The sequence below is a fragment of the Podarcis muralis genome, chromosome 9, assembly GCF_964188315.1.
Source record: "Podarcis muralis chromosome 9, rPodMur119.hap1.1, whole genome shotgun sequence".
NCBI classification, from domain to species: Eukaryota; Metazoa; Chordata; class Lepidosauria; order Squamata; family Lacertidae; genus Podarcis; species Podarcis muralis.
The window spans coordinates 5,451,148-5,478,331 of record NC_135663.1 but is presented as its reverse complement, the minus strand read 5'-3'; the positions used below and the strand labels follow the sequence as shown (position 1 = coordinate 5,478,331).

Here is a 27,184-nt window from a genome sequence, read left to right as displayed (position 1 = left end):
GCAGGGGGTTGGGCTAGATGACCCTCGTGGTCCCTTCCAACTCTACAATTCTCTGAAGCAAGAATGCCCAAAGTATAGAAGACCCTGCGGAATCCAGATGGATCTATCCATTCACCGGGACTTGAGTTTTCTCTGCGACCAGTAGATGGCAGATGGGTAGCCGGATGAGTAAAGCAAGGAAGGCAACAGAAGGAAGAAGCAAAAAATTATACATGTGGGTGCCCTGAAATGGATTGTAGGGCCCGTTTATGTTAATTGGGCAAGCAGCCTAGATGTGTTGCGTCCTTTGAGGCTGTCAAGGATCTGCTTCAGAAGATATTTCTGTCTTCCCCATCCCAGTTAGATGGTTTGCACCACACACACTACAAATAGTGTAGTTCCATAGCTAACAGAACTTCTGTGTTCAGAGGCAGTCTGCTACTTCTGAATGTCTTTCTTATTTATTTATTTATTTATTTATTTATTTATTTGGTTTTTCAAATTAAAATTTTACAGAGATATATCCAACATAAATCATAAAAACATAAAAACTTCCACCCTCCCCTTTGTGGGTCCAATTATTAATCATTTCCTCCCGCATCTTTTATGAGGATCCAAATCTTTTACAGTGGTACCACAGGTTAAGTACTTAATTCGTTCCAGAGGTCCGTTCTTAACCTGAAACTGTTCTTAACCTGAAGCACCACTTTAGCTAAAGGGGCCTCCTGCTGCTGCCGCGCCACCGGGGCACGATTTCTGTTCTCATCCTGAAGCAAAGTTCTTAACCCGAGGTACCATTTCTGGGTTAGCGGAGTCTGTAACCTGAAGCGTATGTAACCTGAAGTACCATTGTACATCTCCATTGTGTCCAGAATTCACCCTTAAACTACCAGGGATATTTTTTAATAACAACAACAACAACAACAACAACAACAACAACAACAACAACAACAACAACAATTTATACCCCGCCCATCTGGCTGAGTTTCCCCAGCCACTCTTAAATAAAAGCACACATTCTACTCATGTAAAAACACCAGGCAGTCCCCCAAAATAACCCAGAGATGCATTTTAAATAAAAGAACACATTCTACTCATGAAAAACACGCTGATTCCCAGACCGTCCATGGGCCGGATTCAGAAGGCAATTGGGCCGGATCCGGCCCCTGGTCCTTAGTTTGCCTACCCATGCTCTAAACACATTCCATTCTTTATTTAATCTCTGTTTTGAGTCGTTTCTTAATCTTCCCGTCATTTTGGCTAATTCTATATATTCTATCATCTTCACCTGGCTGAGCCTCAACCTCATGACCAATTTGGTAATTTGGACGCCGGACTCCCAGGCTCTCGCCCGGCACTCTAACCACTGTGCCGCACTGCCTCTCCTCAACACACCACCTCCCACCCCACCCCCAAATGTTAAAAGTTCAGCTCCTGTTCTGAATCTTGCTGCGTCTGCTGAACGATCACAGGGAGCCGTTGCACCTCTGAATGCCAGCTTCTGATAATATTCGGAAATAATCTCCGATTTTGCCCGCTATCAGGCCCTGTGGAGTGGTCGCTCGGTGGAAAGTCTGTGCCGAGTCCTTCGGGGCTTTGTAATATTTTTAGATCCGTTGGCACCGGGGAGGTGAAGCTCAGGACAGCCGAGGCCCCGGCAGGGAGGGAAGGAAGGAGGCTTGGTACATATAGAGGTTCCCGCAAGGACCTTTCGCTACCCTGGCAGAAGCACGGTGCCTGGAGATCGCAACGGCAAGAAGAATCAGACCAGACTGGCATCCGGGGACCAGGCAGACGGTTCCCTGAGACATCCAAGGATGAAACCGGGAGGTAAAAGCGAGCGGCGAAGGGCTTTTGCCCAGAGAGAGGGCAGGCAGAAGGTCTCTGGCTCAGTCTGAGAATGAGAACTCTGAACAGCCACTGCCAATCAGAGTAGACAACACTGAGATCAGTGGAGATCTTGGGGCTTTCAGATTCCAGCAGTGATGCCAAAATTTGGCACCTCTCGCCTTCCGGTCTAAGTCATTGCTGCACCACCCTCTTGGTTCGACGCCCAGTGCGGGCAAACAGGCCGCGCTCCCCTAAATTCCCTAGACGGGTAGTATAAGGTCACTTCCTATATTCCTGTAGCTGTAGCTCAGTGATAAGTGCATATGCTTGGCATGTAGAAGGTCCCAACTTCAACTCCAGGTAGGGGCGGGAATCGTCCCTTGTGAAACCCTGGAGAGCTGCTGTCAGTCGGTGTGGACAGTATGGAGGCAGGTGGGCCAATGTTCTGACTCTCCAGAATGGCAATTTCCTCTGGTTTGGGGGTGTAGCTGAGTGGAAGAGGGTCTGCTTTGCATACCAAAGGTCCCAGGTTCGGCCCCAGACATCTCCAGGTAGAACTGGCATTTGTTCCCCTGCCTGAAACCCTGGAATGATGCTGCCAGTCCGTGTGGGCAATGCTGAGCCAGTTAGAACTATTGGTCTGCTTACAGCTGAACATGCCAGGAGAAACGGAATGGGTGTGAGTGCCTGCGGAATTTTAAGGGAGCGGCTTATATTCGGGCGCGGCTTATATTCAGGCCAATGCGGTACTTAGTAAGAGGTGCCCTCCATGGGGAAGTTTTCACCTTGGTGGGCATGAGAAGGACTCCAGTTCTGCAAGCTCCACTCTTCCCAGATGCAGCTTCCTCCCTCGGAATAGGGGGACATTCATTCTGGCCTGCCTTGCAGTGCTCTCGCTGTAAGGACTGCCATGAAATCGTGCTCTGAACAGTCAGAAGTGCCATGTGCTTTCAGTGGCATCTGAGATCCTTGTAATTGCCTTTGCTGCTCTTTTTTAGTTGCAATTTTTAATGTCTGTCTGTCTGTCTGTCTGTCTGTCTGTCTGTCTGTCTCTCTCTCTCTCTCTCTCTCTCTCTCTCTCTATGGCTGTTTCTATTCGCTGCTGGCTCTCTTTTAGCACTTTACATTATAATCTGGCTCCAGGCCATCTGGCGAGCAGGCAGGATAGAAATTCTGCGCTAAGATAACTGCTAAGTCTTATTCCTTTCTTTATTTCTCGTAACGGTATCCTGCCTTTCTCCTGCGAGGGGCATTTGCAGAAACCATAGGCATGTGCTGGCTCCTCCACAGCTGCCCACTCACTGGCTTTTGCAGACCAGTCTCTAACAAGCCCCCAGAGGAGGAAAGTTTAAACACAGAGACACCCCACACTTCATTCAGATCAGAGGAATCTGCAGAGATTCTGCTATGTTCTTTTTACAGCTTCAAGAGAAAGCTGAAAAGCTCTGTAAATAAATGTTGTTGGCATCTGTCTATCTCGAGAGACAATGGAGTGTGCCTCCGGGGGTGTTTGCAGCACCAAAGTGACTTTCCCAGGGCACAAACCTGGGCAGCGGGTCTGGAGGTCCTGGGCTGCCCAGGTGATAAGACCCCCCTCTTGACCTTCCTGATGGGGTCCAAAGGAAAGCAGAGCAATATGTTTGACACCAGCTTGGCTGCAGGAGCTGCTGGAAAGAGACCATCCAACAGCTTTAGGGACTCCACTCCCGATTTGTGTAGGTGTTTTTGTGGGATGTGAAACACAAGAGCAGTCAAGTACAACATCCTTAGAGTGGACATAAAAATGGAAGTCTGGACCAGCCAGTCAGAACTTCCTGTTTCTCCCAGGCTGGGACAGACTTCCTCTGCATGTGACTAGAGGTGGGCGTGGCCTCACCTGCCCAGGTAAAAAAAGAGCAGGACTGGTCGGTCAGCCATCTCTCTCTCTCTGACCACATTCGTCGAAGAAGCAACATCTGCTTAGCCTAAGATGCTTCCAGCCAAGGGAGGACAGAGGAGCTGTCTCCTTATGGGATAGTTTCCACATGTATATTACTTTTGTAACTTAAAGTCTGCCTTCTGGGATCCAGTTGTGAACAGAATGTGTGAGTAAACTCTTTTTATACTTTTATAGAAGACTGTATCGTGTCTATCTTTTTATGAGGGACTAAATGGGGAATTACCAAAAAGGAAAACACATTTTAGAGGATTTAGCGAGCCTGAGCAAACGCATCCGCTGTGCAAGTTTAAAAAGGGGAATGTTACTCTGCTAAATTGTAGAACTTGTTAACACAAGTTGGATAGGATATAATCAAACAATATGTCCTCTCCTGCATCCCTGAACATTCTCACAGGGAAGACAGGGGGCATTGCAAGCCCTACCGGGAGATGCTGTGAGGGACTGAAACCTTGGACCATGCAAATCAGATGCTATACCCCTAGAGTTTGGTCCCTGATCTGCTTGGAGCAGATTAAGAGGACTGAGGCAATGAGGATGAATCTGTGGCAGCCGATGTGAACAGTCCTTCCCTTAAAGTCGTATAGCCTTTACAGTTTGCATTGTTTTTTCCCGTTGGCTGTAGGAACCAAGTCTTATTCTGGCCTGAAGCCCATTCTGTAAAACTCTTATCCGTGCTTATTACAGCACAACTCTAGACAAGATCTGAGGGAGCTCTTCTCAGGCAAGAAAAGTCTCCTGTGGAAAAGGGAGGGTGAACTAACAGGCCATCTCCACTCCACACCAGTCTCAGTTGGCAAGGATGAAGCGAGATGGGCACCAAAGACTTACCCAAAACACAGAGGACATCATGGTGCCCTTTATCAGCCCATCAGCAACACACCGCAATGCCAACTGGGGCTGTCCTGCTATCAACAAATCAAAAATCTCAAATTGCAGAGGGAAAATGGCACAGACCAAGGAAGATGCCATCTCGTCCACTGCTAGAGAGAGTCAAATGACGGACATTTGCAACGGCAACTTTCCCAAGGGAGGAGGACCCTCTGAAGCTCTCTGCAGTTGGTCTTTGGCAACCTCCTGCCAAAAGCTTCCAGGAAGCAATGGAGGGAACAAGCAGCTTCGACACTTTGGCCAGCGGTGCAAAGAAATCCTGCCCACCAGAATTACCCAGCAAGGTTTCCCCAGAAAGGACGTATTTCTGTTCTGGACAAAGAAAGCTGGCAATGGCAATGGCAACGAGATGGCCCCATGGAGATCAGGCTCCAAAAAGGCACACCAGGTGCAAGAGATGATGGACCAATGTGAGGAACAAGACGCAGAAGACTCAAAGGGAAGATGCTGGTCTCCCCCCACCAACCCTGAAACAACCCAGAGGAAGAGGCGGAGAGATCTTTTCCCAGATTCAGAGGTTTTCAGACAGCTGGATGACCATGTTCTTCGTGTGAGTGAGCAGGTGAGTGGAGAAAAGAACGTCCCAAAGTTCTACCATTTCTCCTTTTCGCTGGAGCTGCAGGTGGTCTTCCGTTTGTGTGTCGAGACACCGAAGCCACCCCCTCGTTGAGAAATAGCACAGACAAGTTAATGAATGCTAGAATGATGTTGGACTGAAATTAAGTGGTTTCTAGCTGTAATGGTACAAAAGAATAGGAAAAAATTGTTTTTTATAAGTAAAATTTAATGTTATAATAATTTAAGATTAAAGATCAGGGTAAAATAAAGAGGGAAAGAAACTGCTGAACTAATAAACAGAACTGGAATACAAAAAAAGGGAGGTATGAGGAGGTCCAGGAAACAAGTAAATGAAAAATAAGTGATGAAAAGATTGATTATTTTTAACTGTTTTTATTTGTATTTTTTCTTTTTTCTTTGTCTATTATGTAATATTGTAAAAATCCTAATAAAAAATTTATAAAAGAAAAGAAAAAGAGAAATAGCACAGACATTAGGTTACTGTTATTGGGCAAATTTTGGCCACAACCTTATTGATTGCAGAATGTGAGTGGTATTGGCTTAGGCATTGAATGGACCAGACTATATCTGACTCCTGCCCGTTGCGCAGGAAGTCCAGTAAGTTTAAACCACCGGAAGGGGGAGCCCGTCGATGCATACCAACTCGAATTCCCCCTGGTGTTCCCGTCAGGGTCGTGTCATGGCCCTAGCCCTGCCCCGGGATTCAGACAAGATCCACACGCCCGGATTCCTTTAACGGAATACCCTTAAGCTTGGAGGGGCAGGTGATGGCCACACCTCCCCCATCACAAGGTCAAACAATGCCTAACTGCAACCCTAACAAAGTTGTGACGATTGCTACAAGGTAGGTGAAAACCAAATGGCCTTTGCCAATTTGCCAAGTGAAAAAATTCCCACCTGGCCCCTCAATGGCGACCAACTGAGGTCCATAGCAAGGCCAGTGACTAGAACCTGCAAAATAGGGAGGGAGGGCGGGTGATTGAGGAAGCAACCCAAAGAGGAAGCCCCCCAGCTCACGCCTCTGCTTAAATGGTCCCGGCCACGCCCCCCGGCTAGCGGATTGGCTGGTCTCTGACGTGGCCGAGATCCCCCAGGCAATGGGAGACTAAGTCCCCCACCCCCAGAGGAGAGTGAGTGGCCACGCGGTCCACTGCAACTCCTCCCCATGGGGAAGTGGAGCGGACTTACACAGTCACTGACTAAAGCTTTTAAGCTCAGATCAAAATCAGCAGGGCTAAGGTTGAAGAGCTCACACCCAGAGGCAGTCTTCCACCGACTCCCAAACGCAAGTTGACAGTGGGGCAGGGAGCTGCCCCCTTCAAGGCCTGCTTGGGGGGCATTTGGCTGGCCATAGTGGGAGAAAGGATGTGAGGCTAGATAGACCTTTGAGTTGGTCCTGCTACCCGGATGGGTCATGGATGATCAATGTGTGGTCCCCCCAGGCGCTGTTGGACTTTGATGTCCATCAGCCCCAGCCAACATGGAAGGTGGATGGGAGGATGATGGGATTTGTAGTCCAGCGACATCTGGAAGGGCCACAGGCTGCCCAGTTCCTTCTCCAGGCGTTCTCTACAAATGCTGAGCAGAATTCCAACTGGGATGGGACAAAGTAGCCTTCACCAACCTAGCGGCCTCCAGAGATTTTGACTACAACCAGCATGGGCTGGCTGGGGCTGACGGATGCCCTCATTCAAACCATGGTTGGCAGTGGCTGGGCTAGACAAATGAATGGCTGCTTATCCTATGAAACAGATTGCTGCTGATTGTCCAAATCCCAACCTATCTTCCCTAGCTGAAAACCAATCAGGAATCCTTGTCCGTCCAGACCATCGTTCCACTGATTACCAAAGGAGCCAATAGCCAGCTGGAGAAGGCGCGAGCCATATGGATCTGGCTGTGCCACAATATCGGTAAGTGTGTTTTCATGCAAACCTCCTTGGGGGTATTTTTAGGGGGGCAGTGACGTATGGATTTCATAAATCTAACCCACCTTTCTTCCAACACAAGCAAGACAGATGGGGTGTTTCCTATCGTAACAACCTCTTGGTAAAGCGGTGTTTTGATTTTGTTCCGCAATAGAGTACGATGTCAACGGCTTCTTGGGGTTCTCTGAGAAGATCCACACCCCTGAGCAGGTCCTTCACACCGGGAGAGGCGTGTGCTCTGGGTATGCCCATCTATACCGTGACATGTGCAGGTATGTGCTGCCGTGGCTTTTCATATGTCCCATCTCAAGGCCTGTCACATGGAAGAGGGAACAGGCTTCTTTTCTCCTGCTCTGGAGGGTAGGACTCGAACCCAAGGCTTCAAGTTACAAGAAAGGAGGTTCTGACTAACCACCAGGAAGAACTGGTATTCAACAGTGGAACGGACTCCCTCGGGAGGGGGTGGACTCTGTCAGGAGTTGAGCCTACACTCAAGTAGGACTCTGGCAGAAACACATGCCCTTCTGGCATGTTCTCTCCCTCCTGGTCGATCGTTCAGGAGCTTCAAAAGCTTTCTTCAGCCCAAACATCACAGCGACCGATGCCAACAGAAATCGGCACACTTAGGGATCTGCAGAGTTTGTGCAGCTTGCGTAACAGACCTCAGCAACTCAGCATTTTGGCTAATCTACTTTATTTACATATAAACACACACAGAGCACTGCAACATGGCTCCCTCTCTCTCTAGCATCAGATGGCAAAGAGAAAAAGAACAAAGGACAACAGTCCCACTTCACGGAACACAGTAACACAAACATCCTGTTTTCGTCACTTCCCACTTTGTGGAGTCAAAACATATACATGTGAAAGACAACAATCCCATGACTGCAATCATGGAGCAGGAATTCTAACAGACTCTCCTTCCTCAGTGGCTGGATGACCCTCTGTCATGGATGCTTTAGCCGAGACTCCTGCATTGCAGGGAGTTGGACTAGATGACCCTCAGGGTCCCTTCCAACTCTAAGGTTCCATGATTCTATGATCCACCTCCTTAAAGCTTAGAGCATCTCTTCAGTCTAACCATTTAAATGGAACAGATGGCACATACGGGGAAAATAGTCCAATATCTATCCTCAGCCATTCATAGCCTGCTTCCAGGCCACTTCCACTATTGTGCAGGCATGATTTCATTGTATACAAACAAATTCTGGTTGTGCAGTTAAAATGAATTCAGTGCTCTTGAGCACTTGCGCAATCCTCTTCCAAAATAAACCCCCCAATGATTATTTATTTTATTTTATTTTATCTTTTGGCGGTGATAAGAAAATGCACAGGAAAGTGTGGGGATAATGGCAGACGTCATAATATAAGTGCCAGTTATTATTGAGCAGGGCCAGATATGAAAGTGAGACAGCCAGCTAAGAAACACAGAACGTAAGAACACATGAAATGGCCTTATACTGAGTTAAACCATCTGGCTTCAGACTGGCAGCGGCTGTCCAGGGATGCAGGTGGGGGTCTCTCCCAGCCCAGGATAGTGCCCACCCTGGAAATGATCTCTTTCAGCTTCCGCCTTCTGGAAGAAGGTACAGGGTTATAAAGACTAGGACTAGCCGCCTGAGAAACAGTTTCTATCCAAATGTGATTTTGGTTTTAAACGCAGTGTAAGGTAGTTTCCAAAGGGATGCGGGTGGCGCTGTGGGTTAAACCACAGAGCCTAGGACTTGCCGATCTGAAGGTCGGCGGTTCAAATCCCCGTGACGGGGTGAGCTCCTGTTGCTCGGTCCCTGCTCCTGCCGACCTAGCAGTTTGAAAGCACGTCAAAGTGCAAGTAGATAAATAGGTACCGCTCCGGCGGGAAGGTAAATGGCGTTTCCGTGCGCTGCTCTGGTTCGCCAGAGGCAGCTTAGTCATGCTGGCCACATGACCCGGAAGCTGTATGCTGGCTCCCTCGGCCAGTACAGCGAGATGAGCGCCGCAACCCCAGAGTCGGCCACGACTGGACCTAATGGTCAGGGGTCCCTTTACCTTTACCTTTACCTTTAAGGTAGTCTCCGTGGGAGCATATTGTATTTAATTATGGAGTTTTTAGGGGGCTAACCAGGCTGGGATAGCTGGGATAGCAGGCTTGTTGGTTTTTCAATGTCTGATGTAATTTTTTTCAATTTCGTTGTTCTGCATGGGACAATGACAATAAAGATTATCGTATCGTACCCGGAAATACTTCTGGGGATGCTCTGCCACTGAGCCATGCTATGGTCTGCACCTGGAGTCCAAGAGCAAGGAGCAACATGGCGGCACCATAACTCTTGTATCCAGCTGCCCACTCCCTGTGTGTTGAGTTTGCCCAGCCTCCATGCTCTCTTGTGAATCCTTACAGGGAAGCAGGCTTGACCTGCGCCGAAGTTTCGGGATACGGCCGAGGGACCGGGTATAGCCGAGGCCAGAGCTGCTTGCAGAAGAAATCCGACCACATGTGGAACGCCGTGCAGTTGGGAGCCCAGTGGTTCCTTCTGGACGTCTGCTGGGGAGCAGGCCTCGTGGATGTCGAGAAGAGGCTCTTCATCCCTCGGTGAGATCTCTTGGTGTTTATAGGTTCTAAGCCCTGGTGTGTGGAAGGGAAGAGCAGCCCTGTCTGATCAGACCAGTAGCCTGTGGTTCAAAATTTCCTAAAGCAGGCTCCCTCAACCTTGACCCTCCAGATGTTTTCTTTTTTAAATCATTTTTATTGATTTTCCAATAAAAAGCATCCAATTAAATATCCAATCATAATACTTCAATTAAAATAAAAAAAACTAAAATAAAAAAGATCAAATTATAGTCCAAATTGTATTTATTAATTTCTCAGAGCTCCCCACGGTCTGGATCTCTGAAGCATATCTTTAGACCCGGCCAGTATGGCCAACTATCGCCCAGTCTCAAATCTTCCATTCTTGGGCAAGGTGATTGAGCGAGTGGTTGCTGAACAACTCCAGGCACGCCTGGAAGAAGCGGACCATTTGGATCCCTTCCAATCAGGATTCAGGCCTCATCATGGGACTGAAACTGCCTTGGTCGCGCTGGTTGATGATCTCCGACGAGCTAGGGACAAAGGTGAGAGTTGTTTCCTAGTTCTGTTGGATCTCTCAGCGGCCTTTGATACAATTGACCATAACATCCTTCTGGACCGTCTAGAGGGGCTGGGAGCTGGGGGCACTGTTATACAGTGGTTTCGCTCCTTCCTCCTGGGCCGTGTTCAGAAAGTGGTGGTGGGGGATAAGTGTTCAGACCCCTGGGCTCTCACTTGTGGGGTGCCTCAGGTTCCATCCTCTCCCCCATGCTTTTAAATATCTATATGAAGCCGTTGGGAGAGATCATCGGGGGGTTTGGGCTGGGTGTTCATCAGTATGCGGATGATACCCAGCTCTACCTCTCCTTTAAATCAGAACCAGTGAAGGAGGTGAAGGTCCTGTGTGAGTGCCTGGAGGCGGTTGGAGGATGGATGGTGGCTAATGGATTGGGGTTGAATCCTGACAAGACAGAAGTACTGTTTTTGGGGGACAGGGGGTGGGCTGGTGTGGAGGACTCCCTGGTCCTGAATGGGGTAACTGTGCCCCTGAAGGACCAGGTGCGCAGCCTGGGAGTCATTCTGGACTCACAGCTGTCCATGGAGGCGCAGGTTAATTCTGTATCCAGGGCAGCTGTCTACCAGCTCCATCTGGTACTCAGGATGAAACCCTACCTGCCCGCAGACTGTCTTGCCAGAGTGGTGCATGCTCTGGTCATCTCTTGCTTGGACTACTGCAATGCGCTCTACGTGGGACTACCTTTGAAGGTGACTCGGAAACTACAACTAATCCAGAATGCAGCAGCTAGACTGGTGACTGGGGGCGGCTGCCGAGACCACATAACACCAGTCTTGAAAGACCTACATTGTTTCCGAGCACAATTCAAAGTGTTGGTGCTGACCTTGAAAGCCCTAAATGGCCTTGGTCCAGTAAACCTGAAGGAGCGTCTCCACCCTCATCGTTCTGCCCAGGCCCTGAGGTCCAGCTCCAAGGGCCTTCTGGCAGTTCCCTCATTGTGTGAAGCAAAGCTACAGGGAACCAGGCAGAGGGCCTTCTCGGTAGTGGCACCCACCCTGTGGAACGCCCTCCCATCAGACGTCAAAGAGATAAACAGCTACCTGACATTCAGAAGACATCTTAAGGCAGCCTTGTTCAGGGAAGTTTTTAATGTGTGACATCTTAGTGTGTTTTTGGTCTTTGTGGAAGCCGCCCAAAGTGGCTGGGGAAACCCAGCCAGATGGGCGTGGTACAAATAATAAATTATTATTATTATTATTATTATTATTATTATTATTATTATTATTATTATTATATCTCCACATCTTAGTCCTGCTTCTCCGGCCCTCCAGATGTTTTGAGACTACAATTCCCATCATCCCTGACCACTGGTCCTGCTAGCTAGGGATCATGGGAGTTGTAGGCCAAAAACATCTGGAGGGCCAAGGCTGAGGAAGCCAGTCCTAAAGTAAGAAAACCAAACACATGTTCTCCTGGCCTAAGGTTAAAAGCAACTGAGAGGCTGCCTTAAGCTTTGTCTTTGCAGGTTGCTAATATTTTAACACTAGGGTTGCCATATTCAAAATCGGGACACAAAAGTTGTGAGCTTTCTCCCACAAAATATCAATAATAATAATAACTCGGAAGTTGAACGGAATCGGTTCCGGAAGTCCGTTCAACTTCCAAAATGTTCAGAAACCAAAGCACAGTTGATGATTGGCTGCAGGAAGCTCCTGCAGCCAATCGGAAGCCCCGTCAGACGTTCGCAAACCGGAACACTCACTTCTGAGTTTCGATCATTTGGGAGCCAAGTTGTTTGGGAGCCAAGGCGTTTGAGATCCAACGTATGACTGTACTTCCGATATGGGCTGCCATACGCCTGGATTTTCCCAGACATTTTAACCAATTTCTGAAAACTCCACCCAGACACTATTTTTGGCGGACGAATCCTGGATATGTCCAGGAAATGCAGGCAGCCCTTAACTTATTCCTCTTTTAAGAGAGAAACCAGAGTTTTCAGAGCGTGTGATTGGGGTTGGACAAATCTGCAGGGAGCAGCCAATCTGGCCACTAGCCGGCCTCTTATAGTTGCAAATAACTTTGGATCGGATGCTCTGCTTCTTCCCCTTCGCTGCTTTAATTAGACACCAGAGCCACCCTTTGATCAAATGATTAATCTCCCGCTCCCCAGCAGGTTTATTAGGTGGCCTGAGATGTAATTACTCGGGCCACCTCCACACGTTTCAGACCGAGAGTAAATAATGACTTGCCTCAAAAATTATTAATCGTGTTAAATTATTTTCCGCTAGATGCATTATGCACTTGTCACTTTCCAGCCAATGCAAAATAATAAGAGCCCGTGTGGCATTTGCAACATCTAATCATGTTACGTGGAACAAATTTGCTCTGCGGTGTGAGTTTGTGTGTGTGTAAGAATGCATGGGGAAGAAAGATTGATTTGTTGTTTTGAATCTGCAAGGGGAGAGGAGCAAGGCCTTGAAATGGGGAGAGTTAAATGCGACTCTGGAGATACCTTCTGGGGACCCACATTTTCACATTTACTCTCAAGCTGAGCCCACACTTCCCTTTAAACATGCATTTCCTCAATATTTTGCATTAGGAGATTGCTGCCTCGAGAGGTCCAGAGGGAGGCAACACGAGAACGGGGCCTTCTCTGCAGTGGCTCCCCGTCTGTGGAATGCTCTCCCCAGGGAAGTTCACCTGGCGCCTTCATGCTACACCTTTAGGCACCAGGCAAAAACAGTCCTTTTTAACCAGGCCTTTGGTTGACCTGATCACCATCCTATGCCCTTTTAAAATGTGGCTCTTTTTTTGGGGGGGGGGGTGTTATTTGGGTTGTTGTTTTTATCTTGATTTTATATATTGTGATATTTTCTGTGAACTGCCCTGAGACCTCCAGGTATTGGGTGGTATATAAATTCAATAAATAGAAATAAAAAGAAATAAATAGTAGCAGGCTGACTGAGCATCATGTACCGCAAAGGATCCTGGGACTTCTTCTAGGCTGCACACCTTGTTCATACAGAGCTGTTGGGGAGAGGAGTTGTTGTGCTTGTGTCCTGTTTGTGGAATTTCCTTTGGGGCATCTAGTCAGTCACTATGAGAGCAGGGATGCTGGACCAAATGGGTTCTTGGCCGGACCCAGCAGGGTACTGTTGTAAACAAAATCTGCCCTTCTTCCCTTATGGGGTACCCAAGAGCCTGTATAGAATCCTTAAGTGGGTTCCCTATTGGTAGGAGAAAATAACAGAGGCCAACCAGAGAATATTGAGAAGCAGAGCAGCTCGTAAGCCTGATCTTTATTAAAGCTGTTGCAACAGGGTGCTCCCCTGTTGTGGTGAGAGCCAGTGTGGTGTAGTGGTTAAGAGCGGTAGTCTCGTAATCTGGGGAACCGGGTTCGCGTCTCCGCTCCTCCACATGCAGCTGCTGGGTGACCTTGGGCCAGTCACACTTCTTTGAAGTCTCTCAGCCCCACTCACCTCACAGAGTGTTTGTTGTGGGGGAGGAAGGGAAAGGAGATTGTTAGCCGCTTTGAGACTCCTGAAGGGGAGTGAAAGGCGGGATATCAAATCCAAACTCTTCTTCTTCTTCACAGGCAGGAAAGGAGGAGGACCCAGAACAAAGGTGTGCCCACCCTTATATAGACATTTTAAATTGCCTGCCCTGTAGTCCAAGACCACCCCTCCATACATCATACATACATCACAGAAGGGGTGTAGCTCAAGACCACCCCCCACAAACATCACACCTGCATCACAGAAAAGGCGGTCTACAACAGAAATTTGAATGTTGTTGTTTTTCCTGTCTTCCAGGTTATCTGATAATGCCTTATCTGATTGCCTTTCCTGGTAGTCTGGCCATTCCTTTGAAATGGTGATTTCCCAATTCCTGAGACAATGGGAAGGTTCCCTCACCCCCTCCCTCCTCGCAGAGAAAACATTTGGTCAGTTTGGGAGTCAAAATGGTTTCAGGGCGGTCTTCCTGTTCTGCTCCAGACATGTGGTCCACATATCTATGTATGTGCTTGGTTGGTACATTTATGAACATTTATTATATATAGAAGACCTTAAATTTTATATTACAGTACTCCTTACCCAATCATTCCACCCACTTCTCATCTTTTAACAACAGACAAGCCATTAGCCTCCTGCCCCCTTCCTTGTTTGCCATTCTGGAATGTGCTTTGTTTCATGTGATGTCTAAGACGCCCCCCCATTTCCCCCACTCCCCCAGGCACGAGGATTTTTTCTTCCTAACCGACCCTGAAGATTTCGTCGAAAGCCACTGGCCCGATGAGCCAAAATGGCAGCTCACTCAGCCTCCCGTCCCACTGCAGGTTTTCGAAGGGAGAGTTTTCAAGACGCCAGAGTTTTTCAAACTTCAGCTTGCCCTCCTCTCTCCAGACACCTCCAGGCTTAAAACGGGTATGTTCACAGCAGGATGCTTTGGCACACTCAGAAATTTAATCCCGCTGAAAGGAAGTGGCATGGCGTCAGTGGCGTAGCGTGGGTTTCCAGTGCCCGGGGCCACACAGGTTGGATGGGAGGGAAAGAGAAGGAGTAAGCATGTGCATCCAATTGCCTAACGGCGTCTGTGTCACCCAGGGGATCACAGCCTCATAAATTAAGAAAAGAAGAGTCATTCCGTTGCTGGAGAGGTCACTTCCTGGTTTGCACGGAGAAACTGTTTTCATTGGAGCCCGGGGACAGAAATACAGAACTATATTGAGGCAGCAACGGATGTTGAAATTTTGCGCCCCTAACAAAAGCTCTCTAAAATTTCAGGCAACCTTCCTCAAGTTGTTGCCCTCCAGATGTTTTGGACTATGACTCCCATCACCTGAGCCAGGCCAAAACATCTGGAGGGCAGCAGGTTGGGGGACTGCTGCTTTGGGGGTGTTTAGGGCAAATACATACCCAAGGGAAGAGTTAGGCAATTGTGAGACAGCAGTCAAAAAAAACCCCAAGGTTAACTGCTCTAGTGTGGTGCTTTGCAGTTAAAAACAATGCCTCTCCCCCTTCCTTTTCACAGACCAAGGGGAAGCAACCATTTCGTTAGCAAGTGCCCATTCAACAGAGTTCACTTACCAGCTGTTGAAGCTTTGCCGTGATGACGACAGCAAAGAGGATATGGGCAAGACTCACGGGATGTTAACCATGTCTGACAAAAAGATGGTCCTCAAAGTCTTCCCCCCAACAGAGGGGCTCTTCGAACTGCAAATCTTTGCCCGCCCTTCCGATTCCCCGGAGCCGTGCACTTGGGTGTGTTCCCACCAGATCGAGTGCCTGGAGCCCCACCGGCAAGAGGGGCTGCCGGATAATCCTTTCGCTTTCTGGGGGCTCCACCCCAAAGCAAGAGAGTTTGGGATTGAAGAGTGCAACTGGGAAGAAGACCTGATCGTTGCCACCACGGGGGCCCTGAGGCTGGTTTTGCAGACCCAGAGGCCTCTCTTGGCCACCTACGAGTTGGTTCATCCAGAGATGGACACCTCTCTGAGCAGGAAGTGTTTGGTGTCCCAAGTGGAAGAGCAGAAACTCAGCTGCCACATCCTCTGTCCTTTCGTGGGCCACTACAGGCTCTCGGTGTTTGTCAAGGAGCTCGACGAAGACAGGTTCAAGAACGCCGCAAACTTCCTCATACGCTGCTCCAGCCCCGTCAACCACAACGAGCTCTTCCCGTCGGGTCTCAGCGCACATTGCGGAGCTGGGATCAGCTCCCAGTGGAGAGGTCTCTCGAACCCCAGCCACATTGCCCCCATCATCAATACCAAAAAGGGACGGTGCACTGTCACTTTTCGTACTCAGCCAGGCTTTGAAGTCACCGCCACTTTGGGCAAGGACAAAATCACCAGCAAAACGTACCCGATGGAACGGTTCGTCTTGGTTACCCACCTGGAGAACAAGATGAGCGTCTCCGTCTTGCTCCCTGAATCGGGAGTCTACAGGCTCAGCTTGTACGGGAGGGACGCCGAAAACAAAGAATTTGTCCACGTATGTGATTATATCATCCGCTGCTTCACCAACCCTCAGTGGCTCCCCTTTCCCCGGGTCTACAGCTTGTGGAGGAAGGGGTGTGTCCTCCTAGAACCCAGGTCAGGAGTCCTGCAAGAGAAAAGCTGGGTGAGGTTTCGGATCAAGATGCCCGAGGCCTGCAGCGCTCACGTCGTCGGTCCTTCACGATGGGAGCTGCAACTGGGCCAGAACAAAGTGTGGGAGGGAGAGGTCTACACTGGCCTCGCTGTGACGATGCTGAAGGTGGCTGTCAAATTCTCCCAGGACTCCCCAAGCATGGATGTCATCCTCTCGTTCGACGTCGAAGGCAATTCATCGGCTCTAAACGACGCTTCAGGGTAAAATGGTCCGGGGGTCTCTGGACTATCAAGAAACTTAACTCTCTGCCCCACCCCAGGTCTCCAGCTGGATTGGACGGAAGTCCTGGGCCAGGTTCCAGCCAAGCCATGTGCACAAGGGCAACCAAGGTGATCAAGGGTCTGGAAACCAAGCCTTATGAGGAACGGTTGAAGGAGTTGGGACATGTTTAGCCTGGGAAAGAGGAGACTGGGAGGAGATATGAGAGCCATCTTCTAATATCTCATGGATGAAATCGATTGTCTTTCCTTGGTAATGGACAGGATGAGAGCCCACAAACTGAAACTCAATCCAGATAAGACTGAGGCTCTGTTCGTGCGTGGTTCCCTAGAGGTCACCTGCTATTGATGGGGCTACGCTTCCTCTGAAGGAGCAGGTTCGTGGCTTGGGGGTACTCTGGGATCCTGTGCTGTTGCTCGAGGCTCAGGTGGCCTCAGTGGCCCAGAGTGCCTTCCATCAGCTTTGGCTGGTGGCCCAGCTACGCCCCTATCTGGACAGGGATAGCCTACTGTTGTCTATGCTCTAGTAACCTCAAGATTACTGCAATGCGTTATACATAGAGCTGCCTCTGAAGACGGTTCAGAAACTTCAGCTAGTGTGGAATTCAGCAGCCAGGTTGCTCACTGGAGCAAGAGGGTTTGAGCATCTTACACTGATCCTGGTCCAACTGCACTGGCTGCCAGTTAGTTTCTGGGCCCAATTAAAAGTGCTGGTTTTGACCTATAAAGCCTTAAAAGGCTCAGGACCGCAATACCTCAAGGACCGCCCCTTTCCATATGAACCTACCCAGACCCTGAGATTATCCTCTGAGACCCTTCTTCGTGTGCCTCCTCCTCCATGGGAGTTCTGGAGGGTGGCAACACGAGAACAGGGCCTTCTCTGCAGTGGCTCCCCGTCTGTGGAATGCTCTCCCCAGGGAAGTTTGCCTGACGCCTTCATTATACACCTTTAGGCAGCAGGCAAAAATGTTCCTTTGTAACCAGGCCTTCGGTTGATCTGTTTGGCATCCTATACCCTTTTAAAAGGTGGCTCTTTGGGGGGGGGGGAGTGTTATTGGGTTGATGTTTTTATTCTGATTATATATGTTGTGATCTTTTCTGTGAGCCGCCCTGAGACCTCCAGATATAGGGCAGTATATAAACTCAATTAATGATGATGATGATGATGATGTAGAATTAACAAATTTAACTAAGAGAATAAGAGATCAGGAAGACTGAGTATTTAAGGAAGAGTATAAAATGTTTGCAGAATATCTGAAGAACTATGTTAATCAGGTTAAAACGTTAGCAGGGTTAGTGTAAATTCAGCAGTGTAAATAAAGTATTAAAGATATAGGGGGAAGGGAGAAATATGAATATATGGTGGAATTAGAATATGCAGCCTTAATGGATAAATAAATAGAACCACAGAAGGGAGGGAAGGGAATAAGTCAGTGATTGAATGTATGGTTAAAATCAATGAAATGTGAAGAATGATAAATAAAATTATATACACACACAAACACCCCAGGAAAAGTGTTAGGTTTCATGAGTGCAGCAGTTCATCCCCAGTAGGTATTCTCCTATGGACCAGTCCCCACCTCCCCACAGCCATCTAAGGAACAAAATCAAGCCATATATGGGGCTTTGAATTCTCCCCATCAGATAGTTTTTAGTAGACCTTTTCAAGAAGGGCAAGCCCTTCTTTGCCAAGCCCTCAAACTTATCCCCTCCCCTCCTCTCAAAAGCTGCATAACTTGACTTACCTGTTTGGAGAAACTGGGTCTGCTCTGCAGTTCATTGCAAAGCACGGACTGATGCCCTGAGAGGTCAGGATTGCACCTGTTGACCCTCAAAGCTTAGGGGGCAGGTGTGGTATAGTCTTGGCAAGGGTCTGCAAACGTAGACCCTGAGCGTGGGGTCTGCATCATAAGCCTCTGGGCCCATGGGTCAGCAAACTTTTTCAGCAGGGGGCCGGTCCACTGTCCCTCAGACCTTGTGGGGGGCCAGACTATATTTTGGAAAATATTAATGAACAAATTCCTATGCCCCACAAATAACCCGGAGATGCATTTTAAATAAAAGGGCACATTCTACTCATGTAACAACACGCTGATTCTTGGACCATCTGGATTGAGAAGGTGATTGGGCCGCATCCGGCCTCCAGGCCTTAGTTTGCCTACTCATGCTCTGGGCAGACAGGAATAGGAAGATGGGGCTTAGGGAGAAAGCTGAGGCAGCAGCAGGTATGATCCTCCTCTCTCCCTCCTCCGATACATACGTTTTCTGACGGTCAACACAGGGTTTTCCCTCACCCCAACCCATCCCTCTTCAAAATCAGGCACTGGGAGATAAAACACCCACCAAAACTAGGTTCAAAGACACCCTAGCAAAGGAAACATCATTTGGGAAAAGTGTCAGCGCCCATATCTGGCCACTGAGGGCTTATCATATAGGAACATGGAATTGTAGAGTTGGAAGGGACCCGGGGGTCATCTAGTCCAACCCAATCTCAGCTAAAGCATCCATGACAGATGGCCATCCAACCTCTGCTTAGAAACCTCCAAAGAGAGACTGTTCCACTGTCAAACAGCATCTACTGTCATAAAGTTCTTCCTGATTTTTAGTCGGAATCTTCTTTCTTGCAACTTGAAGCCATGGTTCGAATCCTACCCTCCAGAGCAGCCGAAAGCAAGCTTGCTCCCTCTCCCATGTGAGAGCCTTTGAGACATTTGAATATGGCTCTCCTATCTCCTCTCAGTCTCGTCTTTCCCAGGCTAAAGATACCCAGCTCCTTCAACCACTCCTCATCAGGCTTGGTTTCCAGACTGTTGATCATCTCAGTCGCCCTCCTCTGTGCAGATTCCAGCTTGTCAACATCCTTCTTAAACTGTGGTGCCCAGAATTGGACACCGCAATTAAGAACCGGCAGCTAATGGGTTGCAATCCCTGCATTGCAGGGGGTTGGACTAGAAGTGGGTCTCTTGCAACCCTACAATTCTGATTCTGCTAAAGAAAGAGGGGGAAACAGAGTGTGTAATGGAGGAGAGAGGTAAAAATCTCTCCTCCCCCCACAAAACAACCCCCCTGCTCTCACCCCAGCTGCTTTATTAGCACCTCGCTATCTCCCTCTGCAACTTAGCAGCAATTGCAGTAGCGGGGTTGCAAAGTCGGCTTTGGCAGTTCATCACTCCCAGGCAGGAGATAAAGGGAGTTCTGGACAAGACAGCTTTCGCCAGCCACTGTGGCAAGCAGCCCGGTTCCCTTGCTAAGGACACATGGCTGAAGGTGTCTCTCCTCCTCCAACCCAAGCAATGGGGACAGGCAGTGGCCTACCTGAGGGGCTGGGGTGGACGGTCGCCAAGAGAGGCTTGTCTTGACCCCGGCGCCTGGTGATCTTGCTGAGTGCCCAAATTGGCAATAAGTACCACCACCCGCTGCCGTTCTCCATCCTGGACTGCGCAGAAAGCTGTTTGTTGCATCCGTTTTTTGGGAGGGAATACCAACTTGGGCAACTGTTTTCACAGCTGGGAAGGCTTCCTCTGCAGCCCTTTTGGCCCAGTGTTGGATGAAGGGATCTTAGTCCAGCTGTGCAAGCTGGGAGAGAACCATTTACCCTGGCTTTTGGCCGCTTGAGGAGCAGGTGGCGCTGTGGTCTAAACCACTGAGCCTCTTGGGCTTGCCAATCGGAAGGTCAGAAGTTTGAATCCCCGCAATGGGGTGAGCTCCTGTTGGTCTGTCCCCGCTCCTGCCAACCTAGCAGTTTGAAAGCACACCAGCGCAAGTAGATAGGTACCGCTCCAGGGGGAAGGTAAACGGCGTTTCTGTGTGCTCTAGTTTCCGTCACAGTGTCCCATTGTGCCAGAAGCAGTTTAGTTCTGCTGGCCACACGACCCAGAAAGCTGTCTGTGCGCAAACACCGGCTCCCTTGGTCTGAAAGCGAGACGAGCGCTACAACCCCATAGTTGGCCTTTGACTGGACTTAACCGTCCAGGGGTCCTTTCCCCCTTTTTAACGTTTTTAGGACCTACCTTATTTTTACGGTTGTAAGTTATTTTGCATTGTTTTTAATTTTGTGATTTAAATGCTGTAGTCTGATTTGGGACCTTCAGGTGAAGGACTAATAGTAATAGGTTTACCAAGCAGTATAATGCAATAACAAAGAATAAGAATAAAAACATCAGGGAGGGAGGGGGTGGGAAGTCAAAAAGCAAAGTGTAAGTGAATTATATATAATGCATATGCAGCAAATTTGCTAAAACCTTGAAAATCTAATAAAATTATTATTATTATTAAATGTGGGCAAGAGTTCAAAGAGGCAGAATCAAAAGTGAATCCACACCGCCTGAAATATACTCGGAGTTGAGAGTGGATTTCATGCTCTTTATTCTGCTCATAGTGGTGAGGAGGAATGGAAGTTACCCCAGAATGTCTGCTTTATATACATTATTTACACAATGGGCCCCACGTGATTGGCTAATTCTGGGATTCTCCTGTAGGCCAATCAGGTTGCGGATTCACTTCCACCCAGAGTTGGATTGGGTGGCTCCTGCGGACCAATCAGTCTTCTGCATTCTGAATCCTATTGTTCTAGGACCAATCAGACTGCTGCATTCTGAATCCTATTGTTCTTGGACCAATCAGACTGCTGCATTCTGAATCCTATTGTTCTAGGACCAATCGGACTGCTGCAGTTTGGATCCTATTCAACTCAGTACATAACACTGCCATAGGCCACCAGCTGCAACCAAGCAGTCGCAACCCACAAGAAGGTTCATGCAGAGAAAACTAGCACAATACAACTCAAGCAAGTGAGCCAATCAGCATTCACACACCCACACATAAATAAACCGATAGAACTGATGGATATAATTTATTGGGCTTTTTTTTAGAATCGCATCCAAGTTACAAGTGTAAAAAATAATAATCACAAACAGCAGGTATAAACGTGTAAAACAATACAAAAATAAAGGGAAAGGTACTTTTATATATTTACTGAATCAAGTAGTGTAATAAATACAAATAAGCAAAAAAGCTTCATTCACTCATTTCAGTTTAACTGAAGTTACAGTAGAGTTTGTAAAAATAACATTTTACTGAACGCTGCAAATATTAACGGGTTGAAAACTAGTATGAAAAATTAATTTTGGCACCTGGTAAAAAAAAAAAAAGAATTTGTTATGCGAGTCTTTCACAACTAGGTAAAAGGACAAAGCAGTTTCTTACTAGTTTTCTGAGGTACATCTAAAATTAGATTTAGCAACGCAGTTCTAACAACTCACAGTTTACGTTTTTACCTTCCCTCGCTATGCTAGTTACAATTTTCCCTTTTGAGGATACCCGAAACGGTATTCCGGAGCTTATTAGCTGTGCAAAATTCAGGAGTGAGAGAAAAAAAATGATCTCAAAAGAGAAAAAAGAACACGGGGAACACTTTCAGCGCACAAACTGGGTCTGTGCTGCTGACTCGGGTGTCCCAGGCCGACACTGTCGCGTTTCGGCCACTGCAGAGGATCCAGAAGGACAGAATCGCAAAAGTCCCACTGGGATGAAAGGCAGACTTGTGCAGGAGCACCGCGCCCAGGATCCCTAGCTGACGGGAGAAGTAGATTCTGCATATGCAAAAACCCCAATCACATGCAGGGCTCCCTGCAAAATCTAGATCTCGCGTCCCTCTGTCGCTGCAGGAGGGCGGCTGCCATTTTCAGTGGCAGCCTCTTGTCTCACCGCAACACGCGCCCCTAGCAGCACAGAGTCTGGATTGCAAATGTACCCCCTCGCTTTCCCAAAGTTTGTTGCAACCCCTCCCCTCCCTCCCCGCCCACAATATAACTTCAGCAATTTCTGACCACACTCATTCTCAGGTGATATGAAACCACACAGGCTGCTAATGGGAAGGTCAGCAAAAGCAGAGAGAAACCCCTTGAGGACTCGATTTGTGCATTTCCACGAGAAAAACACACATACACAAGGAAAGCTCCGACTCCTGGCACTGCCGCCGTTTTTTTTTTCCTTTTCTTTTTTTCACCGCAAACGGCCGCAGTGCAAGAACAGTGTTAATGGCACTTTGAATAGTTGCAACTAGAACGGTGCTCTGCGTTTTACAGTAGCTTGAAACATTTCAAAACTAGATTATTTTATTCGGCGATGCAAGTCCCGCCCCCCCCCTTGTAAAAAAACAAACAAACGAGTTAGCTCCCCAACCCACCCCTTTATAAAAATGCTGCCGGGTTATTGAAGCAATTCCCTAAATAGAATTGTCTTAAACATGCCGGCAGAATCAAGTATTTCAATCGTTTTCAGTCCTCAAAGAGTTTTCTTTTTTAAAAAAGAAGACACAACAAACCCGAACAACTTAACCATGTGTGCTAAATATTCTCCGCTAGGTGGAGAGTCCTTTCACCAAAATGGTTTTTTCTTCTTCCCTTCAAAAGAGGGAGCGAGCAGCAGGAACCAACGGCGCCCGCCCGCTTGAAAAATTTGTGCCGCGTCGGCGGCGGTGCCGTAAAGCAAGGCACTGATATGTCTTGAACAGGATCCCATTGTCACAGTTTCGATATTTTGGCTATTTTGTCCCCTCCCCCAACACTCCCCACCCCCTTTTAATTTCTTTTAAAAACAAAATCACAGTTGAACGTTAAGGAAATTGAGGTAATCGAGAAAATTTCGTCAATACCAAAATAGAAGTCATTGCAGTACCAGAATGGTGAAAGGCCTTTGTAGTTATTACAGGTGTATTGTTCTTACTTAGCATGCAGTACAGCGTATACATATAGAGATATATATATGTCTCTCTCTACCATGCCTCTGTTCTGCTAAAACTCTGACTTGTCTGTGCAGCCCCACTGGGATGGGTGGGAGATTCTAGACACACACACCCTGCCCATTCCTGCTTGGTCCCCACAGCTTAGGGGTCCAACTGCAGAAAGCGCCCCTTCGGAAGCTTGCCCAACAGCCGTTGGCAAGTCATGGGATGGAGCCTAGGGCATGGCCCTGTGCCAATGCCCCAAACAGCCCATTTGGTGCCCCCGGGGGGAAAAACGGAGGGGCAAAACAAACCCAGCAGCCTCCTCCTCCTCACTGTCCGCCCTGCGGTCCTCCTCACCGGCTGAGGCAGCCTCCCTGCCTGCGCAGAGGGACTGAACTGCACTGAAATGAGGTGCATGACCTTAAAGTGAGGATTGCTCTCAAGAGTGTTCCTGGTGCCTCATTGATGCCTGCCCAAAAGGGATATGCCCATTTAAGGCCAGCACATCTTCTGTGGCCGCTACAGAAATCATTCGACACGGCGGATATCGCCAAACCAGGATGCTCTTCGAATGCAGAGGCTCAGCCTAATTTCTGCACACCGCTAGAGGCAGCCAAGGAGCAAGATCTCCAACAGCTCTTCCTGGTTTGAGGCCTCCGCGTGCTGTGGGATCCCAACTTCCGCCAGCCCCAGCCAAAAGGTCTGGATGGCACGCGGTGGCACAGAGGAAGTTGTGTGTGCCAGATGCTGCTTGCCACATTGTCCCATAAAATGCTGTTGCCAAGTCTACAGCTGCGAGGCATGGGATTGCCCTGAAGCAAATTCTCGGGGCAGCCTGGTGAGTCTCTTGTAAAAGCAGCTCTCATGGCTGAAAAAGGCAATGGTTAGAACCAGCCGCCGGAGGATCTGCTCTTTGGGATCTGCCCAGGCTTCTGTTTTGTAAATTTCAGAGTTCAGCAGAGCTAAGTAAGCTACAATCTCTTCACCTATTTTAATAACAATTGCACTTAAAAATCTACGATCATAATCCACGAAGAAGGTGAGGCAACGCATCCACGTTGCGTTTGCCTCATCTTCCGAGAAGCTGCGTAGCAAACGCGGTTATCTCTATATATGGCTTTTGCAGATCATTAGACAATCTAAGCTAGAGAGGAGCAATTGGGGTTTGTGCTAAACTATGTTGATTGGGGGGGGGGGGAGCGACTTAACACCCTCTCCACCCATCGGCTTTGGCACAATCCACCAGGAACCCTCACTGGCATCAATTTGGAGCCTTGCAAGAGGGTTTCCAGTGGATCATGGCCTTTTATCCCTCCAGAAAACTCCAGACACTCCAATTCTTGATTGGCTTATGTGATCGAGCTGTGGCTGATCTGAAGGTGCTTTGCCTTTGGCATGCTTTTAAATACTTGCCACACTTGGCAACAGTTTGAGCCCGATACACGAAGGAGCACATGTTAGAAATCTGGAGTTTAAGTGCGGAGAAGCAAGCCAAAGGCAACAGACGAACTCAGCCCTCTTCCCAAAAGCCAGGCTTTGCTGCCTGAACTCTTGTCACCAGAGAAAGACTTTAAACTTGCCACAAGAGGTGCAAATTGTGTGCCACCTCCGGCAACCAATACTTGGCCTCCTTTTGCCGGAATCTCTCTTTGCTAATATAAATCTTGCTCTTGACAGGACCATATTCAGGACCTGGACTCTGCCAGAGACTGGGCACATGGAAGAAGCCAGCTCCAAAGGGGGGGGGGGGAGACAGGAGATATTGTGTAGCCCCCCAGGAAGGGGCTACGCACCATGCTCTTAATCTGAGCAACAGGATAACACAGGTCCACCGTCAGTCGATACACCCATGCCAACCTGTGCGCTAGCTCCTGAGAAGCTGTTTCTCAGTATTGCTCTCTTTTTTTTCTGGAGGGATGATTCAGAAATTGGTTTCTGTTTCAAAGCGTATGGCGTAAGGTCAGGCGTGAATTCCCCCTGCTCGCTGTGGGAGCCACCTGAAGAGAACACCTTACCTTTACGCATGTTCCAGCCAAGCTGGCTTAGCTCAAACGCACCAACTGCCCCTCCAAAATTAATTTGCTAGCTACCATTTATACTACCAGGCACTATCAGTATATTATTCCAAGAGTTAACTAAGGTAACGGTCATGCATAGATAAATCCACAATCCTTAGGAGGATGCCCTGTTACCTGTAGTACGGGCATTTACGACCCCACAGAAAGCTTAAAATAATATTTAGTCAACAAGGAAAAAAAGCCGGCCTTCAGTTTTACGAAAACCGCTTCATGCCTGTTCAAGGGCCCATGGAGTGCAACAGTAATTTAGGCTAGGGAGGAAAAACAAACTTCAACAGGTATAATGAAAACATATGCAAACATTCAAAATCTAAGCTGCGTCACCTAGAATGCTAAGCTGGGGATCTTTTTCTAAGGATGAATCCGCCAGGAGTGAAAGATGCTCAACTGGGGATACAGAGTACGCTACCCAATGAGGCTCCCTCTCTTTATCATTTACTGGAGATTAAGAATTTTGCATCAAGTTTTTATAGGAAGCCGCAGGCCGGTTCAGCTTTTGGAGTCCAGCCGTATTTCTGTTATTTCCGATGGATAAAGCAGGTTGATTTGACACGCTTGCTTTTCTACTTGAGTTTTAGAAGCGCCTCTCAGGAGGCGGGTCTTTGAATCGCTCCAGCTACCAAGATGCACATATTGCGTCCTGCCCTTCAGCCTTCAGTTCTTAGGAGGCCACGGCAGCCGCAAAAACCACCAAGCAACTGCTTTCGTGTGGTTTGGACTCCGCAGCGGACACACATGCAAACCGTCACTGGGCGGCCAGATTGCGGGGTTTGCACCTCCAGGCCCATCTTTCGTGCATGCGCTGGGTCTACACAGGAGTCATTTGCACAGGCCAGAACCACACAGGAATGAGCCCATAGAAGACTCAAGACATGGGGTCTGACTCCAGCGCACACACAGAAACCGTGCCAACACAACAGCCAATGAATCTAACGGGAAACGGTCCCATCCTGTCCAAAAGCGGTAAGCAATTTATCCAAGCTGGCCCTGAATGCTCTGCAACTTTCCTAACACTGCAAAGATGTGCATCTTTGGGCACTTACTGGAAACGCTCTTAAAGGCGTGCTCTTAATACTCAAGTAGAACTCTTAACACTCAAGAAGTGACTGCGGCTCTTAGTTCAGCATGGAACAAACTGACACGTTGCTGTTAATGTATCAAACGGAAGCACAGATGTTCTGTTTTACAGCACGGGTACAGTCACAGAAACTGCAAGTGTGACATCAACTTGCACTTTAGTATTTGTGTTCCCCTATTTCTCGCCCAAAACCACCATGCTGGTTAAGAGAAGCCCTCAAGAACTCACGTGTTCCCCCATTTCTCGCTTTAGGAACACCCCAAAAACCACCATGTTGGTTAAGAGAAGCTCTCAAGAACTTACGTGTTCCCCCATTTCTTGCTTTAGGAACACCCCCAAAACCACCATGCTGATTAAGAGAAGCACTCAAGAGCTTACGTGTTCCCCCATTTCTCGCTTTAGGAACACCCCAAAAACCACCATTTTGGTTAAGAGAAGCTCTCAAGAACTTACGTGTTCCCCCATTTCTCGCTTTAGGAACACCCCAAAAACCACCATGTTGGTTAAGAGAAGCCCTCAAGAGCTTATGTGTTCCCCCATTTCTCGCTTTAGGAACACCCCAAAAACCACCATGTTGGTTAAGAGAAGCTCTCAAGAACTCACGTGTTCCCCCATTTCTCGCTTTAGGAACACCCCCAAAACCACCATGCTGATTAAGAGAAGCGCTCAAGAGCTTACGTGTTCCCCCACTTCTCGCTTTAGGAACACCCCAAAAACCACCATGCTGGG

General features: G+C 48.3%; 1 protein-coding gene across 1 annotated transcript; it reads left to right on the top strand.

The window, feature by feature from the left end:
• Nucleotides 1-1,439: 1,439 nt before the first annotated feature.
• On the top strand, nucleotides 1,440-16,558 carry LOC114603761 (kyphoscoliosis peptidase-like). Its single transcript, XM_077933722.1, has 7 exons — nucleotides 1,440-1,809; nucleotides 4,433-5,198; nucleotides 7,008-7,125; nucleotides 7,295-7,412; nucleotides 9,521-9,712; nucleotides 14,439-14,629; nucleotides 15,237-16,558. Exons 2-7 carry the CDS (start codon nucleotides 4,548-4,550, stop codon nucleotides 16,556-16,558), a joined length of 2,592 nt encoding a protein of 863 aa, XP_077789848.1. The 5' UTR covers nucleotides 1,440-1,809; nucleotides 4,433-4,547.
• The last annotated feature ends 10,626 nt before the right edge of the window (nucleotides 16,559-27,184 follow it).

Excerpts from the sequence above, each read along its gene's own strand:
- LOC114603761 (XM_077933722.1), top strand. The coding sequence starts at position 4,548 with ATGAAGCGAGATGGGCACCAAAGACTTACCCAAAACACAGAGGACATC. Across the intron at positions 7,126-7,294 it reads CTGGCTGTGCCACAATATCG|AGTACGATGTCAACGGCTTC; the intron begins GTAAGTGTGTTT and ends GTTCCGCAATAG. Across the intron at positions 14,630-15,236 it reads CACCTCCAGGCTTAAAACGG|ACCAAGGGGAAGCAACCATT; the intron begins GTATGTTCACAG and ends TCCTTTTCACAG.